Below are 27,695 nucleotides of genomic sequence, written 5' to 3' on the forward strand. Positions count from 1 at the left end.
ATTCCTGGCTCCAGCAAAAGACGGTTTTAATGCTTGTTCTGTTTAAAATAAAAAGCTTCTAATATGATTTGATCACACAGTGGGAAGTTTCAACGCCTATTTCTGTTCTTTATAGCCCACAACTAATTAAAGAAAAGGTATTTAAAACTTTCTATCAAATCTGGAAAGAATTACTTCCCTAGAACTTTTCTAAAGTATAGAATACCTGGAAATAATATACCTTCATATCATCAGGTATTTTTTCAGGAGTGGTAACATGGAGCACCCAGGTGACAAACTGTTTAACACCACCGTGGAAGTGTTGCCAGCTGATGTAAGTCTCTCATTTCCAACTGTAATGCACAGTGCTATTTCATGTTAAGAATGATGTTCAGCATAAAATGTCATGCCCTAGAAAATATTTCTGGAGATTTTATTGTTTTGTTTTTTTACAGGAAATGCTAAGGAAAGAACTGGTTGACAATGGAGGTAAATTTAACTACCCAGCAACCAAAGACGGATATTTAAAAATAGGTAAATTGATTACTGTCACTTCGGAACCAGAAATTTTGTTCTTACATATAGAATATTTCTGCATTTGAGAATTTTAGTAACTCTGTAATATTCCAAGGTGAACTAGTGACAAAAAGAAACCCTTTGCGCTACTGCATATTAACTGCAGTCTCTGCAAGGTCTTAACAGGATGTATTGGGTTTGTGTGGCAAGGTTTTGGTAGCAGGGGGGCTACAGGGGCGGCTTCTGTGAGAAGCTGCTGGAAGCTTCCCCCGTGTCCGATGGAGCCGATGCCAGGCGGCCCACGCTGGAGCCGGCCGGGCCTGAGGGGCTGCGGTGGGGGGCAGCCTGCCGGGGGTCCCGGCTGGGGCAGGGCAGGGTGTGAGGGGTCCCCTGTGGGGGAGGGGGCGGCAGGGACAGCGTGTGGGGGGCTGAGGTGACCCCTGTTCCCCTGCGCTGCTGGGGGGGTGGCGGGGGAGAGACGATCGGGAGGGAAGGTAAACCCAGGAAGAAGGGAGCTGTGGGGGGAAGGTGGTTTTGAGGTTTGGGTCTATTTCTCGTTACCCTACTCTGATCTGATTGGTAATAAATTAAACTAATTTCCCCAAGTCAGGTCCTTTTTGCCCATGGCGGTAACGGAGGGCGCTCCCTGTCCCTGTCTCAACCAGGCGCCTTTTGCTGCATTTTCTCTCCCCCTGCCCGTCTGAGGAGGGCAGTGACAGGGCGGCTCCGGTGGGCACCGGGTGTCCGGCCAGGGTCAGCCCCCAACATCGGATAATTGATTCTGGTTTGGATTTTGCAGCCTTAGCTGAAGATAAGGATTTCTTGATTATGACAGCATTAGCTTGTGCTCCAACCTGAAATGAAGGGGAAGCATAAGGCAATGGAGAACCCCCTTTTGACCCCCACCCTTGCTTCCCCTTCTTCCTTCCTCAGGGTGGTGCGGGGCTTCTCTTAAATGAACTGGGGATTCTCCGCGTGTTTGCCAAGGCCCGGGTTCTGCTGTTACCTCAACTAAAATGCTACTATGCAAACAGAAACAGACTATTGGGAGATATGCTTTGCTTGCCACTTTCTTCTGTCTTTTCTACCACATAACTGCACTTTTCTCCCAATGAACCACTTTCACCTCACCAGGGCTTCTGGTTTGCTTTGACTTGCTCCTCTCTCCCACCTCGGCTCCTCTCTCCTAGCTCCTCATGGCTGTTTTGTTTTAAGTAGAGGTCCAAACTGAAATGCTGGCAACTCACAGTTGCACAAGCAAGTTGATCAGAAATTAATATCAGACATGGGATGAGCGTTTTTCATTTGTCTGCAGCGATTTAATGCCAGTTTAACAAGGTTAGTTCAAAAGCATTGAACTGGTGAAAAAATGCAGCAGAACTGGTCCATGATTCCTAAAAATATCTTTTTAAAAATAATCTTACTTTTCAGAAAAAGCTCTTTTAGATTATTTACATGAACATGTGCGCCATATGTATATGGTCACTACTAACACATATAAATTTTTTTTTTAACATTTGTAGCTATAGATTCTTTGTTTTCTTGTATTCTTCTCCAGCTCCTAGTTGCTGTAACTGAAGGAATGAATCCTTCTTGTTTATAGCTTCATCTTACTGTTTGACCTCTTCCAAAAGATTTTTTTCCCCTAATGTCCTATCGCTGGAGTTAATTTATAATTTGGAATTTAGAGCTTTTGTATAAATTTACTTGGAAGTGTATTTCATTCTGATATAAGCTTTTACAGGTCTTGTTTTATTTTTTATTTAGGGGCTTTTGAAAATGGAATTGCAGAAGGCAGTGTCGATCAGTCAATAGGAAAAATACAGGCTATTCGTTTATTGGTCAATTCTGATTCTCCTGTATGGGCAATCATTAGTGAGGTAAGCATGTTAATAAAAACATTTTAATTAAAACTTTATTAAATGAATTTCAGTTCTTCTTACCATACAGTATTGATAATCATTAATTTTTATTTAATTTTGAATGGGACTTTGAATTATAGTAATTATTCAGGGGAGAACTTAAATTTACTTCATAGAAAGTGCTGGAAATACTCAAATGGGGCAATTCTCCAGTTTTGCAGTGCTGTAAGTACAGCCACCAGAATTTGGGTCATGATAAACCAACCAACCAAAGGAGACAGGGAGACTTTTCTAGCTTTTCCAGTCACTATCTTGGATATTAGGTATAATGTGCACATTTTTTCAGATGAACATGTTACTTTTTTTTTATTATTCAAGTTTCACCCAAGTTTCTGAATGCATGTGAACCCATAAGTAGGAAGTATTTGGCAGAAGTAACTGGAGAGAATTACTGAGAATTACTACAGCCTTAAACTATAGCTATAGTTGGAACAAGGGAAAAGCTAATGTCTTAGGCAATGCTTCTGCAGATTTTAGAAAATAATGTATTTTTGGGTTTTTTCAGGTACTTATCAAGGCATCTGAAAACTGAAAAAAACGATTTCTTTTGCCATGTCACTTGTTACAAATTGCTTGTAAACTAGGCCAACAGCAACAAAAAACTGGCTGGGTGAAAAGAACAAATCCAAACCCATTTAATTCTTAATACTGTGTATTAGGAAAGAGTTGAGATAATATTCTTTATATAAAGATTTAATAGTTAAAAGATATAAAGAACCCAGTTATGTTAGTAATTTCTATAAGATATTCTTGATAAGGTGTTTTATATAAAAATCTCACCTTAGCATGGCAACATTCGATACATACTGTGATAAACAATTGATAAGGCATTACAGCCTGTCTCAGGGACTTAAGCAAAAAAGTATGGTAAGTTTCACCAGAACTAAAAATATGGATGTTTTTGAAAAATATTAAGGACACAGTTTTCAACTCCACTAAGAACTAGTCAGTTTTGGAGGGAAAGTAGAAACTGAAAAAAAAGTTGTCAATATTCATTGCAAGTATTTAGAGCAGTCCACAGAAATAGGAACATCTTGAAAACATGAAAATGAATCTCAAACTTAACAGAAGTGTGTTTCAGCCTTAATGTAGCATAAGTTATGTTTAATATTTTTTAAATAGGAAGTGCCTACAATTTACCATTTGAATAACTTGAAACTTAAAGAGGTATTGTTTGGAGGATTGTAAATCTTTTCAGTGAATTGTGCATTGAATTAAATACAGAAAATAATAAGGGTATTATGTATGACTATATTTTTGTAGAAAGTAAATTATTTAAATAAAGTTTTGGATCCTATAATTTGACAGTCAGTATGTACTGATACTTAATTCTTGGTCACAAGGCAAAACTCAATATAAATTTGAAAACAGAAGGTATACCACAGTAGTCTGATTTGAAATGTTTTTGAGAAATTACAATCCACCTTGGACATCCACCTGTTAATGTGCAGAATTCCTGGATTGCTTCCTTAATATTTGCAGCATGGTTGTGCCCTCATTCTCCTGCACATGCATTGCATCGTAACAGCAGACAGCGAGAAATAAACTGCACTGTACACTTGTGCATGGATTTGTATTAAATGGGTTAAATTAATGTAGAAGTGTATTCTTAATGTAAGAGTATTTTTATTTAGAATAAGATGAAAATAATTTTCTAATGTTAAAACAGTTCAGAAGGGAGTTTCGTTAAAGACCATCTCTAATATTATTTTGATAATTTATAGTATCACACACTGTGGTGCTAGATATTTGTGCGTGTAGATATAGATACGTACGTATGCATATATTTCTTGGATCAAATACTGCAGCCTTCATTAGATTAAGTGTTTAATGCATGTTAAGAAGTAATGCAGTAATCCAGAACGCTTAGAGACACAGAGAGGGACAACTTTATCCATCAGCGCTTACAGTAAAAAGAAGGGTTAAGTGAAACTGAGACCAGTGTCTTGTTAAAAAGCAGTGGCTAAAACTGCAGCTAGGGAAAAAAGGGAAATAAAGTGGCTCTGCAGCAAACTACCTGGCATGAGGAGGGCAGAGCCACCTCCCTCTGACCTTGCTCAGAATCACCTTTCAGGTCATGTTTTTCCCTCTACTAATATAGGCGTCTGAGATACTTAGTCACAAAAGCTTGTACAAGGGAGTAAAACACAACTTAGTTTACATGAATGAAAGGCAAAATTGAGTTATTTGAAGTCATTCTCTCTCCTAACACGAAGTGCTTTAGCACCTTACATGAATGGACAGTGAGGTGGACTGAGAACGGGCTGAACGGCGGAGCTGAGAGGGCTGCGACCAGCAGCGCAGAGCCCAGCTGGAGGCCTGTGGCCAGTGGTGCTGCCCAGGGCTCAGCGCTGGGCCCAGTCCCGTTCAGCTGATTCACCGGTGACCTGGGCGAAGGCACAGAGCGTCCCCTCAGCAGGCTGGTGGCTGGTACAAAGGCGGGAGGAGCGGCTGATGCCCCAGAGGCTGCGCTGCCATCCAGCGAGAGCTGGGCAGGCTGGAGAGCTGGGCAGGAGGGACCTGATGGAGCCCAGCAGAGGCCGGTGCCAGGCCCTGCCCTGGGGGGGCACAGCCCCACGCACCAGCAGGGGCTGGGGGCTGCCTGCGGGGAGGCAGCTCTGCGGGGAAGGGCCGGGCAGTGCCGGGGCACAGCAGCTGCCCCTGGGCCGGCAGCCAGCCCCGGTGGCCCAGGAGGCCGGTGGCGCCCTGGGGGGCGTGAGGAGGAGCGTGGCCAGCAGGCGCAGGGAGGGGATCCTGCCCCTCAGCTCGGCCCTGGGGAGGCCGCCCCGGGAGTGCTGTGCCCAGCGCTGGGCTCCCCAGTTCCAGAGACAGGGAGCTGCTGGGGAGGGCCCGGCGGGGGCTGCGCAGGGGGTGAGGGGCCTGGGCACCTCCCGGGGGAGGGCAGGCTGGGACACCCGCGGCTGCTCAGCCTGGGGAAGGGAGGGCTGAGAGGGCTCTGATCGATGGCTGCAGACATCTTCAGGGCCAGCGGCAGGAGGACGGGGCCAGGCTCTTTCAGCGGTGCCCTGCGACAGGGCGAGGGGCAACGGGCACACGCTGAGGCACAGGCAGCTCCCTCTGAACGGGAGGAAGAACTTCTTCACCGTGAGGGTGGCAGAGCACTGGGGCAGGCTGCCCAGAGGGGCCGGGGGGTCTCCTTCTCTGGAGACACTGAGAACCCGCCTGGACACGGCTCAGTGCAGCCCGCTCTGGGTGACCCTGCTTTGGCAGGGGTTGGGCTGGGAGGTCTCCAGAGGTGCCACCCAACCCCGATTGTTCTCTGATTCTGTGAATACAGCATATACATTTTCGTAAATGTACAATATTTTGTGGCCAGTGATGAAATCTTCCGAGGTAAGCATCTATTGCCTACTGGCCTAAGACTGCAGGGGAAATACCTGCCATGATCCACACGGTCCCTTCCAGTATATAAACTGACAGCGACTGTAACCAGACAGGTTAGTGAAAATCTTAGGGTAGGAAAATTCAGCCTTGTAACGCCTGTGCAAATCAGAGCCAAATTTTGTTTACAAATGTGCTTATAGGACCTTGGGCTCAACACAATCCCCAGCCGTAACTAATACAATGTAACTACCTTTAATATCCAACTGACTACCTCTTATATCTGGAGGGGAGGAGGGGAATTTAGTTATCCAAAATTGATGCTTCCTCTAAAACTTGACCTAGTACATCAATCTGCTTACTGAAAGGTTTCATTCTTTTAACAGACCCATACTTAAAACCCCAACAAAAGAGAAAAGTATTTCATTAAACGATAACATAATTGAGAATACAATTCTACAGAGCACATTGAATAAGCGGTACCAGTGCAAATCATTGCAAAAGCAACTTCCAACAGAGAAAGTGTTTTACTATAGAGAGCATTTCTATTTTCTAGTATACGTGAAGAAAAAAAGGTGCATTCAATACAAAAAAGCTCAAAACGTTCAGTGAGTGTATTCAAACTCATTTTAAATATAAATATACTGTGAAAGAGCCTAGCTAAATATACTTTAAATATAAACATACTTGACTCGCTCGCTCTGTTGAAATCTCTACCTTTTAACAACCTACAATATTGCTATTACCTGATAATTACGATTATCGATCAGAGGTGCTTTCCATTTTCCTTTATAGTTTGGGTTATTCTTCATAGGACGCACCCAGTGTCCACAACCAGGTGCAGTCTCACACTTTGGATTAGGGATCCGAGGAGCTTCCCACTCCCCATCCATTTCTTCATCCCAACAGGAAAAAAAAATAAATTGCCAACAACCTATTTGAGACTGGACTAGCCTGAGCCCTAACACTCAGTCTGAAGTTAGGGTCCACACACATTTTGCTATAACAACCGCAGAATTCTGACCAGCTCACAGAACTTTACCCAACAGTATAACCCCCTTTTTTTTTTTTTTTTTTTTAAGGAGTACTACACCATTTTGTTTTGGGTTTGTTGGGTTTTTTTTTTTAAAAGGTCGTAAGTTCCTAACTGCCGCTTGAAACACTTCTCTGTAAGAAGCTTAGCAATACCCTTGAGACTATAAATTGGTAACTTGAAATTATCATGTAAAAAGAAGTTATTAACACGCTGTTAATCATACTGTGGAGGCACCCAGAAGATGTAAATGATAAACATGTATTTTCTGAAGTGTATTAAAAAAGCACAGCAGAGGGCACAGTTCCCAAATACCTTATCCCCCTGAGTATTTAAACAGCATCAAATTATTTCTTTATAACCAGATACATTCTTGCAACACATGGGTGCGATATCGATGTATTTCACGGCAATATATGGTTTAAGCTACATAGTCCCTATATAGATACCATGGGTTATGCATGTGGGCTTCGAGGCAACTATTTGTGTGCGGGGGGGGCCCGGCCGGCGCCTGTGTGTGTGCGGGGGGTGCGGGGGCGGTTGGGCCGGAGGAGCGGGGCTCCCCGCGCCCCGCCAGCCGGGACACGCGCCCCGCACGCGGCACGGGGCGGGGCGGCCGCGGGGCTCCGCCCTCCCGCCCGCCCGCCAGGGAGGTGCCGAGGCCCCGCCCATTGGCTGGCGCGGGCGCAGCGGTGCGCGCGCGCAGGGCCAGCCGGCGGGGAGGCGGCGCAGGCGCAGAGCGGCGGCCGGGCCGGGGGCGGGGCCGGGGGCGGGGCCGGGGCGGGCCGGGCCGGGCCGGGCCGGGCCGTGCCGGGCGGGGGGCGCAGCCCGCGGGGAGCCGGCGGCGGCAGGTGAGGAGGCGGGGCGGCGCGCCGGGCCACGGCCGCTCGGGAAGGGGCGGGCGATGCTCTAGGCCGCGGTGCTGGGGGCGGGCGGCGCGGGGTGCTGCGCGGGAGGGCCGCGGCGCTCCGGCGGGCCCTGCGCTGAAGCCCGCTGCGGCGCTGCCCGGTGCCCCGGCGCTGCTGGGCCGCCCTGCGGGCAGGGGCAGAGCCGCCGGGGGGCGCGGGGAGGGGCAGTGGCCCCGCGGGCTCGGCCTCCGCGATGGCCGCGACGCGGGGTGGGCAGGGCAGGGCCCCGCCGCCGCCTGAACCGCCCGTTCCAGAAGGATCGGCGCTGGGAAGGCGGCAACGGCATCGCTGACACGCCGGGTTATTTTATGCGGATCTAGAGTAAGCCAGAGCTGTTATTTTTGTACGCTGAAGCGTAGTTACTTGGAGAATCATGTTTACGTACTGCCTAAAGCTCTAGGAAAAATAACCCGGGAACGTTAAGAAATGCTGTTCTGCCTCAGGCTTGAGTGCTGGCTTTCAACAGCGGTTAGAAAACGCACCTGAACCCCAAAGGCGGTTAGGTTTACTCTTGCCTCAGCTTTTTGTTTTGTTGTTGTTGTTTATCTTTAAGCAGACCATCATTCCGGAATACGCTCTTCAACAGTGGAGAGAGCCCATTCTACAGTGATGAACGCCGACATGGATGGTATAAGTTCTTAATGTTCTTGTTCTTCATTGTTATTTTTTCTACTTGATATGATTTCCAGCTGTTACAGAGGTTGTATTCAAACTCATATGATTTATTGCAGCTGTTGAGGCTGAAAATCAGGTGGAATTAGAAGAGAAAACACGGCTTATTAACCAAGTGTTGGAACTGCAGCACACACTTGAAGGTCAGCAGTTTGATGCATCAGCACTGGGTTTTTTACAAGCAGGCAGTAATGAGCAAAACAAGAGAACCTTACTGCTCTGCCCTACCTTAGCCAAAGTGTCTAGAAGTATGTCACTTGGGCAGCTGAAGGTACGTAAGCAAGGTCTCAACTATTTTTTTCCCCCCTCTTTCTGCAACATCATGTCTGCTCGACATATAATACACATCAGGCAGAAGGGGGGCAACAGTGAACTTTCCCAGGCTCATTAGCTGACGTGTATCTTTGAGTCTGCTCATCACTGAACTTTTGTTTCCGTACAGTTTAGCCTGCAGTAGCTTAAATCAAAAATTCAAAAGAATAAAGGTACAGACTAACAGTAAGTTTACGGAACGAGTTGGTCAAAACACTCCGCTGCAAAATAATACAGGAAAAATGGGCTTTAGATAAAACTTGTGAGTAGCACAGCGTCTTTTAAGATAGTACCTTATAGACAACGTTTCCCTCATTAAAGTGTGAATAGTTTGATGTAGGCACGTAGAACGTACTCATTATTGTATGTGATAACGTCTAATATTTTTCTTATACCATCACCTTTGCAGATCTCTCAGCACGAGTAGATGCTGTTAAGGAAGAAAACTTGAAACTGAAATCAGAAAACCAAGTTCTTGGACAATATATAGAAAATCTGATGTCAGCGTCTAGTGTTTTCCAAACAACTGACACAAAAAGCAAAAGGAAGTAAGGGTTGACTCACAGATGATGTCATTGTATTGCTGCTGTCTTTTTTTGTTTTAATGGGCACGGGCTACATGAGCTCAACTACCTTAGTTTGTGGCTTTACTGGATACCTGAAGATGATAAATTTTGGTGATAAACAGAATTAAGGACATATTGTGTATTGTTAAGATTAAGCAATTTGCAAATGTAGCGTAGAGACTTACTAAACTTTTGTATTTGTTTTTAAAATGAGCATACCTTGTTGAAAACTGGATTTGGTTTGTCAGGTGAAACAAAAGTCTGTTGGTGCTCTTTGAGGTCTTAGGGTAGGATTCGTGACTAGCAAAATAATACGGTTATAACCAAGTCGGGAAAAATATTTGAATTGCATCACCTCTTTGACTTAAAATATATTTAGTGTCTAGTACTGTTAATAGCTCTGCAAAGCACCTTTAAACAAAAACCTATAAACCAGTTAAAGAATTTCTGTGAGGTAGTGACAGCATGACCTTATTTGTAGGGTTTGCGTACAGAAAAACACTTAAGATGTTTTGGGAAGGGGGAGGGTAAGGGAAGAGGAACAAGGTTAAGCAACTTCATCGGGGAAATACCAAGCTGATGCAGTATCGGAGTGTAAGGTGTACACTTCAAACAGTTTTCACTTTCCTGTTTCCTCAAAGAGTGATCAGGCACAGCATCACCATGTATAATCTTCCAGAAGTTTTTCAGTTTTTGATTAAGAGTTAAATTAAAATCTGAGTAATGAGCTTTACAGAAACAGGTCATCAGTGTTGCTCACGCTCGTTGTGACCAACCTGCCGTGAGGAACCGAGAACAAGCCTTTCCTTGCCACCTGTTACTTTCTTCTGCAGTGCCAAACTTGTCATTGCTTCAGGCCTTAGAGCCACTGTTTTCCTGCCCCAGAGCCTCAGCTTGTGAAGTGCTTCGTGAAGGTGGAAGCTAACCGAGGAGCAGCTTCAGTTGTAATTAAATAAGGCGGCCTTGGTACTATTTAGTCTTCCCTGACTATAGAAAATTCTCAGTCTGGGATCTGGCATCCTCTCGGGAAGACCACTTTTACTAAGCTACGATGTGGCTGGTGAGAGTGCAGGCTGCAGAGGTCCGATACTCTTGGAGTTCCAAAGATGACCGAGTTTTAATAGCAAGGCATCCTGGAACTGGATTATCATCAGTTTGTTAATTTCAAAGCACTTTCAAGCAGCCATAATAGCAAGGTCAAGTATTTTTCCTGAAATACCTGTTCAGCTATAAATGGACTACACGCAGGAACTGCGTGTGAAACCTCAGTGTTAAAAGTGTCAGTGGAAGGGTGTTCCCCTTTTGCCTGGCTTTCCAGATCTACAGCCTCAGATCCCCTAAAGCTCTGACATTTCTCCCCCAATTACTAGCATAACACTAGATCCAAGTAAGCCAGCATGCAGAAGGATGTCTTCTATCTCCAGGTTCCAGATAGTCAAAGTCATTAAGTCTGTGTTAGAGTGAGACGGGCCTTAGCGAGTCAATTACTGCGAAGCGCACCCTTGAGTCATGGCCTCACAAGACCATCTTACCCATAACAAATGGCTCCTTATTTACTGAAGCGAGGCACAAGCAAAAATGTTGATGGGGCATTAATTAAGACTTTCTGGGAACCCGAAGTTCAAAACCCTAAGGGAAGACTAGCATCCCCTGCCTGCCGGGGTGACCAATCCCTGGGGTAACTATATCACAGCACAGAAAAAAAGCCACCCCGAAACCACTCCCAAATACCGGAACAATTCCAAAGGACTTTTACCAGGCTCAGACAAGATTCATTCAAACGGAATGCCAGACTGTTCCCTGACAGCTCACAGTAGCTGTTACTAGCGGGATACGGCATTGCTCGCAACTTCCATTGCCGAGAAGGCACAGGCAGGCAGAGTGCTCACTTCTTAACCTTTTGCATGTAGACCCTAAATAAAGAGGGGGGAACCTGCATTTAGCTGTCAAAACCCCAAGCAAAAGGCCAGAGGCCTTTCCGTGTAGTTTGCACAAAACGGAGCCCCAAATAATTAGTTTTTGAACACTTCAACACGAGCACTTGAAGACGCTGGCTTCCTCGTTAGGGTTAATTAAGCATTCATTTGTTAAGAGACTTCCATGGAACCTTTGCGGACTCTACTTGTTGTGAGAATATTTCGGTGAACTAACTTCTTGTCAGGCATGAGGAAATCTGTTAGGTTCCTTAGGAATTAATGTATTTCTACTTGGGTTTAAGGTAGAAGTGCTTTTGCTAGCCTTTTACGTTCTACTAACAGTATTGGCAGCTGCCAAGCAGCAAGAGGTATCTGGTGACTGCAGTTTTATTGTTTGTTTTAACATACAGCTGAACTTTAACAAAACAACGTTTCTTTCACAATAGGCAGTTTATTCAAACTGTATTATGAGAATGCCCAGTTACTCACATCTGTAAAAAACTTTTATCAATCAAAAATTCTTATCTATATTAATAAATTTCATGTTAAGCAAGAATTACTAAATATTTTTAGGAGGCAATGTACACTTAGCAAGTGTTCTATAAACAAAGGTTATCCCACTCTGGCTTGGAACACAAGAACTATAAAAGTTTGGAAAAGTTGCCTGTGGATCACTTCTGCAGATTTGGTATCTGCATCCGAAAGTGAAACAAGTCATGTCAATTATCACTTGCTCTAGGAATGTTCTACTTTAAAATATCTCTTAAAAATAAATTACTGTTACCAATGTCTAAAGTGAACAGGTGACCACCAATCTAACAAGATCAACTAAGATAAATAATTTACAATAAAATTGTAAATCATCATACAAAAACAGTTATTGCATTTAGCTCTGCACAGAAAAAGAGTACCTTTTCTCATAGCAGCGTGAACTGCTATAGCTGTGACCTATCTCTACTATCATCCACTTGTAGCTGAAAAGTGTAAACAGCTAATTTTGTGCTAGAGCTGCAAAAATATGATAAATTATTAATTTTAAAAAATACTTGGAATAAGTTTATCCCCAACTAGTATTAATTTCTAGGAATCTTCACACTGTAAGAATCTTCACCTTAAAATCAGTTGGCCAGCTTGTAATTTCACTTCTATTCTGAATTCAAAACATCACTGTACTCCTCACAGATAGTATTTCTCCTTAAAAAAAAAAAAAAAAAAAAAAAAAGAATCAAGGAAGTTATGGAAGGTTAAAAGAGGTTACATAGCAGTGAGTCCCCTTTTTTCCTTCAAATCGCAGGAACTTGCATGCTGTGAGGCCTGCTGAAGTGGCATACCAAAAGTTACTGTTAGTTAGACCTACAAATACTAGCTGGAAGTAACTCAGTGCTTTTGTACTCTCCTTTTGCGCACCGATTTCAGCGGACCATCTACAGAACCTGTGCTTTCATCAGCTTCTTTCATCTGAAAAAAATAAAAAAATCCAGCATTAAAATTGTAAACCCATTTTAATTTATTGAAACTGTCATGGTACTTCATTCCTCCTCCTAACACCCCCAATCATATTATCACTAAATGCAACACTGAGGCGATAGGACATTTCTTTTTCCACAATACTAATTCAACAATGGAGTGGGTAGAAGACTTTTCCTTTCTGTATTCAGAAAGAATAGTACCATCTAAACTGATGCCAGAAATTTGGTTTTGCCCATTTACTCGCTGGCTTAAAAGCAGTGACACTAATGAATTTAGCAACTTCCTTAAAGTGTTACAGATCTGCTAATAAGTTAGAATTAATTGACTTTATTTGATTTTATAAAATCATTTGGAATAAGAAATATATTTTAATGAAACTTGTAGTTGCACAGCAAAAGCTGCTATGAAATCCTTTGTACAGCCCTGTACCAAGGCCAGAAGAATGGGCTAGAATCATTGTTTAAAACTTAGGTAACAGATTTGGGATTTTACAGATTTCTGTGCATTTGACTAGTCTTCTGTATGTAGAAAGTGTATTGAAATGTCGGAATATAGAATTAATGGGAGCTGGGGAGGGTCGACTGGAACAACTTGTAGTGACCTGCCAAGAAACCATGAACTTTAGTAAAAGGTAATTCCGGCAGGGGGAGAGCGCGACCACCGACTCAAATCGTACCCCAGACCCATTTGTGGACCTTTCTAACCTTTACTGCGCAGAATCGGATATGGGAGGAGAGTATGTTAATGATTTTTGGGAAATACTACAATTATGCATGAATACTTAATGAATATGCATGAATAAGTTCTATATATGGTGTATGATTTTGGAACTTGGTGTGCGTTGATCATGAGAGGACTCACTCACACACCCGGCCGTTAATAAAGAAGTGTCTGCTTATCTACATCACATTGGTGTTGATAAGTTCTTCATTCCGAGATTTCGGTAACAGTTTTTGGCGACCCAGATGGGACCTCGCTGAAGGAGACTGGAGGAGTTGGGGACCTGATCAGTTCCAGCCGGCACCGAGGATTTCTCGGGGATACCCATCGATTCCCGATCTGTAAGGCTTTTCGCAACATTCCCTGGATTTTGGTAAGACACTTCTTTTTTTGTAATTGTAGTAAGTGGGTTAAGAGTTCCACTAAAGTAAGCGCACTGTAGGAAGTGGGTTAGAGTCCCACTGTATTTGTCTGCCTGTCAGACGCGGCGAAAGCTGCGCAGGGTTGGACTAAAGGATCCTTGTGGAAGTGGAAGTTTAGGCGTTTGCCTGTAAGACATAAGCGAAAGCTATTGCAGGGTTGGACAGTAGCGGATATAAAAGAACATAGCGGAGATAAAAGAACCTATATGCTAATAGCGTTCTCTAAGGCAGCACCTTTAACAAGAAGATAGAAGTTTTCTTTGTGTGATACAGAATTGTTTACTTTGGTTGTGTATTGAGGAGAAAATTAAGTGTGTAATATTGTGTTATATACCTTTGTTTAAGGTAACAATTGTGGAAAAGTGTGAGTGTGGCTGTAAGGGTGAGACGTGCAACTGAGCACGAAAGCGACTGTGGAGTTCAGATCTACGGATCAGAGTGACAGATTTGAGTGATTGTGTATTGTAAAGTGATTATACCATGGCATCTAAGTTAACTCAGTTGTTTAAAAGTAAAAGTATGGGTAATCTTACTGCAAATGACAAAATCCCGAAAAAATTCTCCTTTGGGATGTTTATTGGCACATTGGGGAGATTTACATGATGATTTGCGAAAAAACCAGATGATTGAGTATTGTAATAATTGGTGGCCTCTGTATACGTTGGATAATCAGGAAAAGTGGCCCATGAATGGGACACTAAATTATAACACTATTCTGCAGTTAATGCCGGACTGTAAAAGAGAGGGGAAATGGAGTGAAATGCCATATGTGGATTTTTTTTTTTACTTAAGACAAAGAAAAGATTGGCAGGATGAATGTAAGCTAACTATTAGAGATAATTTGGTAATGGCTATACTCTCTGATAATAAGAAAATGAAAAAAAAAATCCTGTTGCTCAACCTGTGAGATTGGGAAGGACTGTTTGAAGAAGAGAATTGCCTCTGAAATTGATGAAGGACCAGAATTAGATATATCCCCTCCTAGGAGAGAAAGGAATTGGGGTCGAGAATTTAGGGAACAGGAGCAGGTGGAGGAACCGGAGAGTAGTGGAACAGAGGACGTGGAGGAGGGACTGTCCGAGATTGTAATTCATACCCCTGTTTCCCAGAGAACTCGACAGCAGACACAAACAATAGCTCCCCTGCAACAGGGAGTTGGTAATGATGGGCCACTGTACGTGAAAGTGCCTTTTTCAGTTATGGATTTGATGGAATGGAAATGTTCAGCAGGAGATAGCCAAAGTAATGGTTTTAGATGATTGAAGGGGACTGGAGGGGAACCCAGCTGAGCCTCTGGTTATAATTAAGCTGGGAGAAAAAGAAGTTAAATTTTTAGTGGATGCAGGAGCAACGTTTTTGTTACTAAATACCTGTACAGGAAAAACTGGAACAAAACCAGCCAATATAATAAGAGCAACAGGGAAAGAAGAGAACAGGCCATTCCTGCAACCCCTGGATTTGAAATTTGGAAATGAGATAATTATATATGAATTCTTGTATGTACCAGGATGTCCGATACCCTTGTTAGGAAGGGATTTGTTATCCAAATTAAATGCACAAATTGTTTTTGAGGAAGGAGAATTTTTCTTGAAAATACCTGAGTCAAAAACGAGAGAAATCCTGATGATACAAGAAAAAGTAAAGGAGCAAGAAATTCCACTGGAGGTGGATTTGGCAGTGATCCCTACAGTATGGGAAGCAGATATTCCTGGAAAATTGAAACTAGCAGAGCCTGTCAAAATAGACTTAAAGGAGCAGGGACAGTAAAAATTAAGCAATATCCAATCAAACCAGAAGATAGACAGGAACTAAAGAAATTGATTGATAAATTTTTTGGAGTATAAAATTTTGGAAGAATGTGAATCTGAGTATAATAATCCTATTTTACCAGTCAGAAAACCTTCGGGTGAATATAGGCTGGTGCAACATTTGAGAGCAGTGAATCAAACAGTTAAGGATATTTATCCTGTAGTAGCAAATCCTTATACGCTGTTAATAGTGTTAAAGGAGACTTACCAGTGGTTTACAGTGCTTGATTTGAAAGATGCTTTCTTTTGTATACCTTTGGAAAGGGAAAGCAGAAAACTGTTTGCTTTTGAATGGGAAAATCCACAAACTGGGCAAAAAATGCAGTTAACATGGACAAGATTACCCCAAGGATTTAAAAACAGCCCAACAATTTTTGGAAATCAGCTGGCAAAGGAGCTTGAAATCTGGAAACAGGACAAATCAAGGCCTGGACATTTACAATATGTGGATGACATACCAGAAGAAAGGTTTACGTGACTATTGACCTCTTGAATTTTCTTGGACTAAATGGGTACAAGGTATCCAGGAAGAAAGCCCAAATAGCCTGCTAGACTGTGATATATCTGGGTTTTGAAATTTCAAAAGGGCAGCGACAATTAGAAAAGATTGCAAATAAACCATTTGCAGTATACCTGAGCCAAAAAATATTTATGAACTCAGAGTGTTTTTGGGAGTGACAGGGTGGTGTCGCCTTTGGATTATGAACTATGGGCTAATAGCTAAACCGTTGTATGAGGCCCAAAAGAATTCTCCCTTTGTATGGGGCCCACAACAGCAAAAGGCTTTTGTAGAGTTAAAACGTGCCTTAATGTCTGCACCTGCTTTGGGACTTCTGGATGTAACCGAAGATTTTCAGTTGTTTGTTCATGAAAGACAACGCCTTGCACTGGGTGTGTTAACTCAGAAGATAGGAAGCTGGAAACAACCAGTTGGATACTTCTCCAAACAACTGGACACAGTGAGTAGAGGGTGGCCAAACTGCCTTCGAGCAGTGGTGGCAACAGTGATGCTCATACAAGAAGCTCGGAAATTGACCTTGGGAAGAACAATAACAGTCTGTGTCCCACACATGGTGATAACTGTTTAGAACAGAAGGGGATACATTGGCTGTCTCCGAGCCAAATGATGAAGTACCAGGTGGTACTGATTGAACAGGATGATGTGAATCTAAAGACAACTAACCTGGTAAACCCTGCAGTGTTTTTAAGTTCCATACAGAAAGAAGGACAACTGGAACATGACTGCTTGGCTACTATCGAGTATGTTTATTCCAGTCGTGAAGATCTGAAGGATGTACCACTGGAGCGACCAGACTGGGAATTGTATACTGATGGAAGCAGCTTTATGGAGCAAGGAGTCTGATATGCAGGATATGCGGTAACAACAGATACTACAGTTACAGAAGCAGGAGCATTGGCAAGTACCACATCAGCCCAGAAAGCGGAACTTAATGCTTTGATTCGAGCCCTAGAATTAAGTAAAGACAAGAAAGTAAATAATGTGGACAGATTCAAAATATGCCTTTGGGGTAGTGCATGTCCATGGGGCTTTGTGGAAAGAAAGAGGGCTGTTGTCCTCTCAAGGATCAAACATTAAGCATCAAAAGGAAATTTTACAATTATTGCAAGCAGTTCAGAAACCAGATCAAGTAGCAATCATGCACTGTAAAGCACATCAAATTGGGAACACAAAAATAATTGTTGGAAACAATTTGGCTGACAAAATGGCAAGAAAGGTAGCAAAGAAACAAGCATTACAAATACCAGTAATTCCTTCTAAAACAGTAATCCTTCCCAGGGAGAAACCAAGATATTCAGAAGAAGATGACAAATTAGGTCAGTTATTAAATGCTAAGAAAAACCTAGCCAGATGGTGGGTAACCCCTAATGGACAGGTAGTGGTTACACCTCTTTTGATGAGAGAGGTAATTCAAACAAGACATCAGGAATGTCACTGGGGAGCGGAAGCCTTAGTAACTTCTTTACGGAAACAAGAAGTATCAGTTAAAATGTTGGGAATAGCTAAAATGATAACTGCAAAATGTGAAGTATGTTTGAAAAATAATCCAGTGATTAAGAAAAAAGTTTAAATGGGTAGATTGAAATCTGGTACAGAACCTGGAGATTATTGGCAAGTAGATTATTCAGAGTTACCTAGACAAAATGGGTATCGGTACATCCTGGTGGGGGTTGATACTTCTACAGGATGGCCAGAAGCCCTTCCCTGTCGCACCACACAAGCAAAAGAAGTAGTGAACTGGTTACTACAATAAATAATTCCAAGATTTGGAGTTCCTGTTGGAATTTCTTCTGACAGAGGTCCACACTTTGTTGCAGAAGTAGTTCAAAGTATTAGCAAAGGATTGGGTATTATTTGGGATTTACATGCGTCCTGGAGGCCACAATCTAGTGGGAAGGTAGCAAGGATGAGTCAGACTTAAAAAAGACAAATAAGTAAAATTTGTCAAGAAACTAATCTAAAGTGGCCTCAGGCATTTCCATTGGCATTACTATGAATCAGGGTACAGCCAAAGAGTGGAACCTCAGTTAGTCATCATGAATTATTATATGAAAAACCATATGAGTCTCCAGAACCAAATCCAAACATACATGTAAAAGGAAACCAGGATGTGTGTAACTATTTGCTTTCTCAAGGGAAAACTTTGGCTGCAATTTGGAATAGACCTTTATCCCTGGAGAATTCAATGCATGATTTCCTACCAGGAGACTAGGTCTATGTGAAGACCTGGACCTCCAAACCTTTGCAGGAACGTTGGAGAGGACCTTTTTCAGATGCTGTTAACCGCTGTTACAGCTATCAAGATTGCAGAATCAGGTACTTGGATACATTATACTGGGGTGAAGAAAGCACCTACTCCATGGAAGATTGTTAACCGTGACTCAGAGACTTTAAAATTGACTTTGAAACATGTCTATTTTTTTAATATCAGGTTTTGATTGTTCTTTTATTTTGGTCAGTAGTGTTGGTAGGATCATGGACTGACTTGGTGGACAGGAACAAAAGACAATTAGAAACAGAACAAGTGATTAACATTGCCAAACAAATGTTTGAGGAAAAATTGATGTTAGGATTGATTAAAGGATTTGCCATTTTGCAAAATGTTACGCAGATTACTGCTTGTTTACCAATACCGAGGGCAGTAGATGAATCTATTCCATGGGGAATTTTAACTATGAATCTGACCAATCTGGAACATAAAAATGAAACCACTTATTGTGAACAAAGGCCAGTAACTCAATGGTATGAACAAGTAAAGGTTATCAGAAAACAGTGGAAGTCGCCAGGTAAAGAATCAGATTGTAAAAAACTACTGAATTATGATTTTATAACAGGATCCTGACCTAGTGCCGTAGCTCGAGTTCTTCTTCCTGGGGGTCCAAATCCCCAGTTAGGATGGTGTTCTTATGATGTACAACTTAAAACCAATGTGAACAAAAGTATCATGGAATGGAAGTGTAACAAAACTGGCCAAGGTACACAATTAGTAGGACAATGGGACTCTATATGGTCCATGTCCATATTTTCCCAATTCCAGTACATGGCCAGAACTCCTTGGTGTTTTATTTGGGATGGAAAAGCTTTTGCAGTTTTACCCTCAGTCAATGATAAAGCAACTTCATTGAGAGAGAAGGAGCACAAAATAGTGCCACAGTGGAAATGTGGAAAGGTGTACGATTGCAGCAATGCAGATTTAATAATTCAAAGAATTCCTCCTTTGGCAGCTGCTTTAAAATATGGTTGGTTTTGCCGAGGTCTTAAGAATACTCTCAATTTAACCAGCACCTTTACACCTAGGGAAGGAACTCTGTTTAGTTGCAGAAAATCTACTATTCAAAATCCAGGACATATAGTTGGGCATTAAGTGATGGAACCTGGACAACTCATTTACCATTAGAAAGTAAGGTGAAACAAATTACTTTAGGCATGTCAACATTGTGTCCAATTTGGAAAAAAATACCATTTAAAGGACCCTTGGAAAGTTTGAAATTAAAATGAACCAAGAGGTCTGAAACAGATGATGATACTTGGAACAAACCATCAACCGGAGTAAAAATTGGCTGGGCTCTTGCATCACTTTTGAATCCTATAGCATCATATAGAAATAGAGAACGGCTTTATCAGTTAACAGGTCAAGGAGAAAAGTTAGCAAACATCACCGAGAAAGGGTTTAAGGAATTGACTATACAGTTACAGGCGACTTCCAGGATGACCTTACAAAACAGAATGGCATTAGATATGCTTCTATTTAAAGAGCATGGGGTATGTGGATATCTCAAGGATAGATTAGACCACTGTTGCATTCATATTCCAAATGTCACCCAGATGTGGAACATGATCTGGAGTTACTGGGTAAAATTGAAAAGGAAACAGAATCAATTCAAGAAAATATGTCAGAAGAATGGCTGGGAAAAATTTTTAGCAAATTACGATGGAATCTAAGCTCTTGGATACAGTCCATAATCAAAACTTTGTTTCTGTTACTGATTGTCTTTCTGATGCTCATGCTAGTATATGCTTGTTTGAAGAAACAGTTTACCAATAGAATTGCAGTCAATCGCATGATCATGAGAGAAGTAGCAACTGATTCCACCAAGATAAAGTCCACCACCAAAATATGCTGAAAGAAATTTTATGTAAATAATGTGAAAGTATTGAAATAATAATTTTCAACACTTTCAAAGGGGGGAAATGTTACAGATCTGCTAATAAGTTAGAATTAATTGACTTTATTTGATTTTATAAAATCATTTGGAATAAGAAATATATTTTAATGAAACTTGTAGTTGCACAGCAAAAGCTGCTATGAAATCCTTTGTACAGCCCTGTACCAAGGCCAGAAGAATGGGCTAGAATCATTGTTTAAAACTTAGGTAACAGATTTGGGATTTTACAGATTTCTGTGCATTTGACTAGTCTTCTGTATGTAGAAAGTGTATTGAAATGTTGGAATATAGAATTAATGGGAACTGGGGAGGGTCGACTGGAACAACTTGTAGTGACCTGCCAAGAAACCATGAACTTTAGTAAAAGGTAATTCCGGCAGGGGGAGAGCGCGACCACCGACTCATATACCACCTACGCAAATCGTACCCCAGACCCATTTGTGGACCTTTCTAACCTTTACTGCGCAGAATCGGATATGGGAGGAGAGTATGTTAATGATTTTTGGGAAATACTATGATTATGCATGAATACTTAATGAATATGCATGAATACGTTCTATATATGGTGTATGATTTTGAAACTTGGTGTGCGTTGATCATGAGAGGACTCACTCACTCATGCACCCAGCCGTTAATGAAGTGTCTGCTTATCTACATCACATTGGTGTTGATAAGTTCATCATTCCAAGATTTCAGTAACAAAAGTGTATCTTAGGCAAATATTAATTTCCCATTCTTAAGTAGTATTTAAAAGATTTTAACTGCTGCCTTTGGAGAGCTACAAAGAGAACAAACTGTTCTTAAATCAGATGTGTTCTTCTCAGTTTAAAAGTGATTCGCTTGCAGAGGTGCATGAAAAGCCTTTCCAACATGAACTCCGCTCGGACAATGCATTGCTTCCTCACTTTCCTGCACCACCTAATGGCGAGCACCCCATTCAGAAGGAACAGCTCACAGAATGTGGCACAACCTGAGTGAGGACATGGTGACATGACGTCTCTCAAGTAGGTCACTAATTCATGACAGAAACTTCTACGCCCTGAAAATACCCAGAGAAAAGCAAGTCATAACCTCAGTGCGATACCGTGTAATGGTATACACACATTGAGATCTTGTAATTACTTTTACAAAGAGTCATACGCATTTTAATGGGGTTTATCAGATACTCTTTTCCTAGGGAAATGTACCAGGAAAAAAAAAAAATAATCTTACAGGAACAAGAGGAAGTACTGAATAAGGGGAAATTGGTGAAGAATCTCAGTGGTGAAACAATGCACAAGATGACCAACATAAATACCGTGGGTGGGTCTAAAGCATTTCAGACATACCCGAGTTTCTAAATGAAAGGATAATGAGTAGCTGACAAGCAAGAAAAGCACACAGAAATTCCATTCTACAATATTATTTTAATGAAAACATTTTACAGATTATCTAGTGACCGGATTAATCTGCACAAGAAAAATGTAATTGCAAGTGCTGAATTCAAAACCAGTATGGTCATTTTGCTTAAAACCTTATTTTGGAATTAGCAATCAAAAAAAAACCAACCTGGAAGCTTAAGGTTTTTCTGTGTCTCACTGAAGGGCTATTCAGTTAGAAACATATTTTCTGTTAAGTATCGTGATAAAGAGATTGACGTCTACCACAGCACCCGAATTTTCAAGACTTGCAATACATTTAATAATCTGTTAAAAAATTATACTCCTGTAAAAATGCTTCATGTTCAGAGACCTGCACGATCACTTCTATACTACAGCCGTACTTTACAATAAATATCACCTCCTAGCCAAAATTGCACAGAAAGAGACATATTTCACAGACTTACACATAGCATTTGCGGCGTCACACAAATAAAAACACATTCCCGCCTCGTGATTGGTTTAATGGCTCAACGGAAGAACTCTCTTCCTGTAGGTAACCAGGCTTAGAGGTGCGATGTTGGAGAAGGGCAAAGACAAAACTGGCAGACAAAACGTGAGCTTACCTGATCTTCTGAGCCAGATTTATTTGACTTATCACCTTCTTCTTGACTTCCATCTGCAACTTCATTTTCTTCTTGCTGTTCATCATCATCAATATCTTTACCACCTTCACCCTCCTCTTCTGCGAAGAAATTAATTTTACTTTGTAAACATAACTGCATTAAAAATGCACTACATCCAGGCACACTAGTAAGGAAAAGAAGCCCATTTCGGTCTCAGAAGGAACCGCTTGTTTACAATAACCCATAAAAACATCTCTGTGATCCAGAGTAGAATTCTCATGAATTAGTAGAAATCGATCACCGTCGGATCTAATAACGAATTTTAACAGCTTCCAACTAGCCTCTTTTCGCAACAGCATATGCTCTCTTCAGACTTGTAAGTGACTGACTAAAATGAAAACCTTAAGTTGGTTTCCTTTAGGGAAGTGCTGAAGTCCAAGTATTCTATTACACAGTTTGAGACTGGAGTCCAAAACAGGACAACTCGGGCATCACAGATCTTTGCCTAAATTCTGACTTGGCAAAGTACAATACTGCAGTCACCAGTCATCCACCGTGGGGGACACCTACATCCTAAGGTAATCCCCTTTGCAGCAGGGAATTCTTTTGGCACGCTGTTTTGGTTGCGGGACAAGCAGCTCTGTGCTTACCCCCTTCTTAGGCATTACTGCAATACAGAAACCAGTCAGAAAAGCACTGTACTTCCCTCAGCTCACCTGAAATATGCCCACTACCCACAAATCGGTAAGCTTTCTATGAGACCTGAAGTCAGTTAGACCTTTGAACTGACAGGGACTGGAGAAGAAGGAGGGGAGCTGTAAAAACCCTGTCTTTTTACTCTCCAGAATTCCCTGGACAAACCATAGGCTAAGCAACAGAGGGGGTTTCTGCTTTCTTACTGGGGCCACGTCACTGCACTAGAATAATGCGTGCCCAAAGTATCGCGAATTCTAGGCTGCTCTCTGATCAGCACATAGGTTGCCCTTCTAGGGTAACCAACTCTATAGATTCTGCGTGTTTTATGAAGGAGGCCAGGCACCCAACTGTTTTGATTTCTAGTTTTTGGGCTTCAGTACTTGCAAGCAAGCACTCCCACGCCTGCATTTTAGGTATCTGTGCTCGTTATAAAAGCGAAACCTCAGCAACCACAGCATGATTCAAAGAGAAGTTACTGAGATTTGGCAAGTCTCTTCCTTTACTTCAAACTGAGGTCTTAAAGTGAAAATTTCTAGAAATTGAGTACCCTTTGCAATACTTTCTATCAAGAGCAAACAAGAAATCATACCCGCACCTGACAGAAAGGACGTAAGATGGCAATTTACAACTAACGGTCTGCCAGTGGCTCAGTTACAAACAGTAATGAAGCAGTGCTCAATTCTGTCCTTGTCAGGTCATGCCTGCGTCCCATAAGCACCACCTTCAGCGTTAAAAAAACAAAATCAGAAAGCCAACACCACCGACACCTCCAATTCTTACTGCTTCAGCTCAGTAAAACTGAAACAAAAGTAACCATATAAATTCAAACAGTAGTCACATATAAGAGACAGATATAAAATGCAGGAAGTTACAATGCTGAAGTGCTGTACCTACAATTTATGCTAATGTAAAAAATACACGTAGCATAACTACAATAATTAAAGGCCTAGGTAAGGCAGATGGACCAAGCGTGATGCGGCAAGCATTGCGCCAACAATGTACTCCATTCTCTAAGTAGTGGCGTGGGAATATCTGAGGGGATGCCGAGCAAACTTTGAAGTCATACAGGCAGAAGCCGTCAGCACTCATGGAACACAGTGCAGAGACAGATGAAACCCACAAAGTTTCAGTCAGTAACACAAAGTGATGTCAGTACTAAGAAAGAAAAAACAAACAAAAAAATGAACATCTGCTAGGTTTCTAGCTTTCCATGCTAGTCACTTGACACTTTCTTTGTTCCTACCGAGGAAAAGTAAAGGGGCAGAATCTTGCAGAGGTCTGAGGCTAAGGATTTTCTTGTGGAAGTCAAGATCTTGTACTGTAAGTTAGGTGATTTGCTTTTTATCCATTCCTATAGACTCTGGGAAAAGCTACGAGAACCTCAAAGCCATAGTTGAATAGTACCAGTAATCTTTGGCACAGTAACAGAACATTATTTTCTCCTTGGATGCCAAAGTAGAGCTCAACTACTGAATCATTAATTTCTCCCTTGGGGCAGCAGGACAGACCTCGGCAGGTATGCAGTGCGTTGCTAGAAGGCAACACAAAGGAAGCAGCGGACTTCAGTATTGCAATTCTACTACGTTTTCAGGCTTTATGAAGAGTTACTAGAATCAGTGACCAACAGAATAGTTCCAGGTAGAAACCCTGACACAGATGCATCAGCCGAAACCTTTACATTTAAGGCTTAAAGCTATTCCAGACACGTTTTAAAAACAACAATGTGACTTTAAACACTTCATGTACCCGAATCTGAACCATTCAAATGTGGTCGATACATGAAATATTTAGAAGGGAGAAAATATGCATCACTGTCTACAAACATGACTGTTGGAGGCACGTTAACTGACTGAAAGTGAAAAAGCACTAAGGAGAGCCATACTTCCCGCTTGTATTTATCAAAGAGCTATTAGCCACGGACCACCACTCGCTGGAGGTTGCCAAAGAGAAAAAGGAGACCCGGAGCAAGGCTGGTTTCACACCTTCTAAAACAACTGGTTGTAATTATTGGCAATGTAAGCTGTGAACTAGTCCTATTCATGTTTTTATATTTAATCAGGCTGCAAGCTGGCTTGCTCATCTTACCATCTTCAGCAATTTCTTCGTTTTCTTTTTCTTCCATTTCATCATCTTCTAACTCCTCTCTCTCTTGTTTTGGTTCTCCCTTTGTAATTGGCTTAGATATATCAGGGGGTTTTAAGTCAATATCTTCATCTGTTTTCTACAACAGATTAAGAATCAATTTACATTTAAGCTGAAATTAAGAATTACACATAACAGCCACTGTAAGCTAAATAGTATCAACAGCTCAGAGTTGTCAAATAAAATATTAAGAATAAAGCCAAATAAAAATACAGTAAATTTCTCTAACCTTTGCTGGCCAGCAAAACAACACACCTAGGCCAACAGGGAGACCCAATGTCAAGATGTAAAGAACCCAGAGCCATGGGTGGTCTTCCGCAGCAGTCACCAGTTGACTAAACATACCAGGCTGTATTAAAAACAGTAATAAAAAAAATTTTGCATTTACGTCCTTTTCAACATTTTAATAGGTTTAAAAAGTCTACTGTATATATTTTAAGCTTTGCCTTGCCCAAAGTAAACCCTTCTTTACCTTCGCTTTTTAATGACTAAAACAATATCGATTTCGGTAGTCGTAAAGGAACAGCTTAACACACTGCAAATAAACAGCAGGTGCTGGGTAAGAAGGAACAAACCTGGTACTCCAAACATACCAGACCGGCCACTACTCAGTTTTGTAAAGTGGCATTTGGAGCCTTGGCAACCTCCCACTTTACACCCTTCCCAGCTGTGCTATTTTCTCCCCATGCTGTACTAAGTCAGCTGAAAGATCCCGAAGCATCAAGAACCTCAGAGCATCAGCCGGCCTCCTGAAGAGCAATGTCTTGCTGCGTCTGTACTACCATAGTCTCTCCCCTGAGAGCCGATTATTCAGGGCGTAAACTGTCCTCCCAGCCCAGTTCTGACTTACACGGTAGAGGTAGGAAGGCAAGTGCCTGGTCCAGTAAGACCTCTGAAAAGGGTACATCAGCAGCTAAGGTAGGACATTTGAGAGGCACAGGGGAGGGAGGAGTCTCAAGGGAATGTTTTTTGCTATTGTGCATGCAGGGACAGATGCAAGTCCAGACATAAACCCAAAAGATTTCAGAAAAGGGAAAGACACCGGGAAGAGGTGGATTTCCTCACTGCATGGGCCGATTTGCTGTTGCTACTTGCTCATCCTGTGACAAACAGCAGCTGTCAGGAACTGGCCACATTTGCCACCAACCCATCGCTTCTTTCCCACAACTGCTCTTGCCACTCAAGGAAAACACAGGCCTGATAGAAAGAAACTGTAGTCAGTAAAGGCAGCCACTAGAGGGGCTCAGGGTCCCACACGTCAGGACAAGTTCATCCTACAGCACAGGCCAGGGATCTAGAAAAACCTGTGGCAGCTGGCCAAGTGCAGTATACAAACAAAATGTGGATGCAGACGTAGAAACAGAAGAACAGATGCAACTCCGTAAACATACGTGCACTATTTTCAGAGCTGCATAATGTACGTCTAGAGCAGCCAGAGCCATAAAATTACTAAACAAAAAAACCATATGACTATATATCCGTTTGTCTCCCATGAGGAATATCTAAAGAACATCTATAATGGAGTTAGCCACAAGGGGAGGGGGGGAGAAAAAAAGAGGTCTTTGAGTGTAAGTAACTCAGCTTCCATTTGCTGACAGGAACTGAATTTCTAGCATCACCATGAAAAGCAGAAATCCCATTAACTGTAACGCGGCCCATTTCTTGCTAGGTGTTTAAGGAAGGTGTTACAACCTTTTAAATCAAAGAGCATATTGATCTAGGAAGGGCTAAATGCCAAACTACAAGAAAAACCCTATCATAGTTACTCAGCAAGATTATTAACTGAAGACAAATTAATATTGTCAGCATTAATTGACAGAAAACTCTTCCAACCGTTGCACGTCTTACTCGCTGCTTTCAGCTATCGAGAACGTAGTGAAGTTTATACCTCATTAGCACTTGCTACGAATTTCTTCAAGCCCCAGCCATCTGCTGCCCAACGGTCTGCTACTTCTTTTTCTGAACATATAATGAAGTTATCAAAGTAGATATCGGGTGTCATAGACCAGAGTTCTAAACCAATAGCACTGACAGTGGTCATCTTGAATGGGTGAAGATCTTCAAAATAGTCTGGGTTCTGTATTTTTCGAGGGCTCCAGATCCCCTTTTAAGGAAAAAGGATGTAATCGCGTTACCTATCCCCAACTCAAAAACAAACCAACTGAAACAAATTTTAAAATAATTAGAACTTCCTGGTTATTTTAAATGCATAATTTAAAAAGACAAGCAGTAGGGTTTAACCTCCATAAAAACCAGAGACCGGCAGATGGGTGTCAATTTTCTGGCTTAGAGCAGACCTCTTAAAATTAGGGGGTTTTGCCCACACAGGGTTACAGTAGTAACTTGACTGTACAAAGTACCTCTTGTCCTCCTGGTACTGGTGGTTCCAAGCACAGACTTTGTAAGCTTCCTAGAGTAAGCCTAGGAAATACTGCAGGGAAGTAAGACATTGGTGTTACTTCTTCCCATAGTCTCTCCCTACGTAATACAGAGTTTTGGCTTTTGTTCATCAGTGTGAGCGGACTGAGAACGGGCTGAACGGCGGAGCTGAGAGGGCTGCGACCAGCAGCGCAGAGCCCAGCTGGAGGCCTGTGGCCAGCG

At 42.0% G+C, this 27,695-nt stretch overlaps 3 protein-coding genes across 9 annotated transcripts in view; 2 read left to right on the forward strand and 1 right to left on the reverse strand.

Annotated features, from left to right (window-relative positions):
• The window catches only part of MGAT4D (MGAT4 family member D), a 39,921-nt gene extending 35,910 nt beyond the window's left edge, over positions 1 to 4,011 (forward strand). For 6 of the 7 annotated variants that reach the window (XM_037397289.1, XM_037397311.1, XM_037397319.1 and 3 more), the window contains 4 exons: positions 235 to 313; positions 435 to 513; positions 2,263 to 2,375; positions 2,923 to 4,011. In XM_037397289.1, coding sequence (XP_037253186.1) covers positions 235 to 313; positions 435 to 513; positions 2,263 to 2,375; positions 2,923 to 2,949 — 298 coding nt within the window. In that variant the 3' untranslated portion in view covers positions 2,950 to 4,011. The remainder of the gene's footprint in view (positions 1 to 234; positions 314 to 434; positions 514 to 2,262; positions 2,376 to 2,922) is intronic. The other variant, XM_037397294.1, reaches the window with a different exon arrangement.
• A 3,581-nt stretch (positions 4,012 to 7,592) lies between these two features.
• LOC119152280 (short coiled-coil protein B-like) lies at positions 7,593 to 12,676 on the forward strand. The gene is made up of 5 exons (XM_037397368.1): positions 7,593 to 7,643; positions 8,257 to 8,328; positions 8,432 to 8,515; positions 9,094 to 9,232; positions 12,461 to 12,676. The coding sequence occupies exons 2-5, from the start codon at positions 8,310 to 8,312 to the stop codon at positions 12,540 to 12,542; spliced, it is 324 nt and encodes a 107-aa protein (XP_037253265.1). The 5' UTR covers positions 7,593 to 7,643; positions 8,257 to 8,309; the 3' UTR covers positions 12,543 to 12,676.
• LOC119152276 (calmegin-like) lies at positions 11,538 to 27,690 on the reverse strand. Its single transcript, XM_037397353.1, has 5 exons — positions 26,983 to 27,690; positions 25,324 to 25,443; positions 25,038 to 25,173; positions 22,257 to 22,375; positions 11,538 to 12,624 (listed from the first exon to the last, which is right to left on the reverse strand). The coding sequence occupies exons 1-5, from the start codon at positions 27,133 to 27,135 to the stop codon at positions 12,544 to 12,546; spliced, it is 609 nt and encodes a 202-aa protein (XP_037253250.1). The 5' UTR covers positions 27,136 to 27,690; the 3' UTR covers positions 11,538 to 12,543.
• Positions 27,691 to 27,695: the final 5 nt, after the last annotated feature.

The sequence above is a fragment of the Falco rusticolus genome, chromosome 1 (assembly GCF_015220075.1).
Source record: "Falco rusticolus isolate bFalRus1 chromosome 1, bFalRus1.pri, whole genome shotgun sequence".
In the NCBI taxonomy this organism is placed as follows: domain Eukaryota; kingdom Metazoa; phylum Chordata; class Aves; order Falconiformes; family Falconidae; genus Falco; species Falco rusticolus.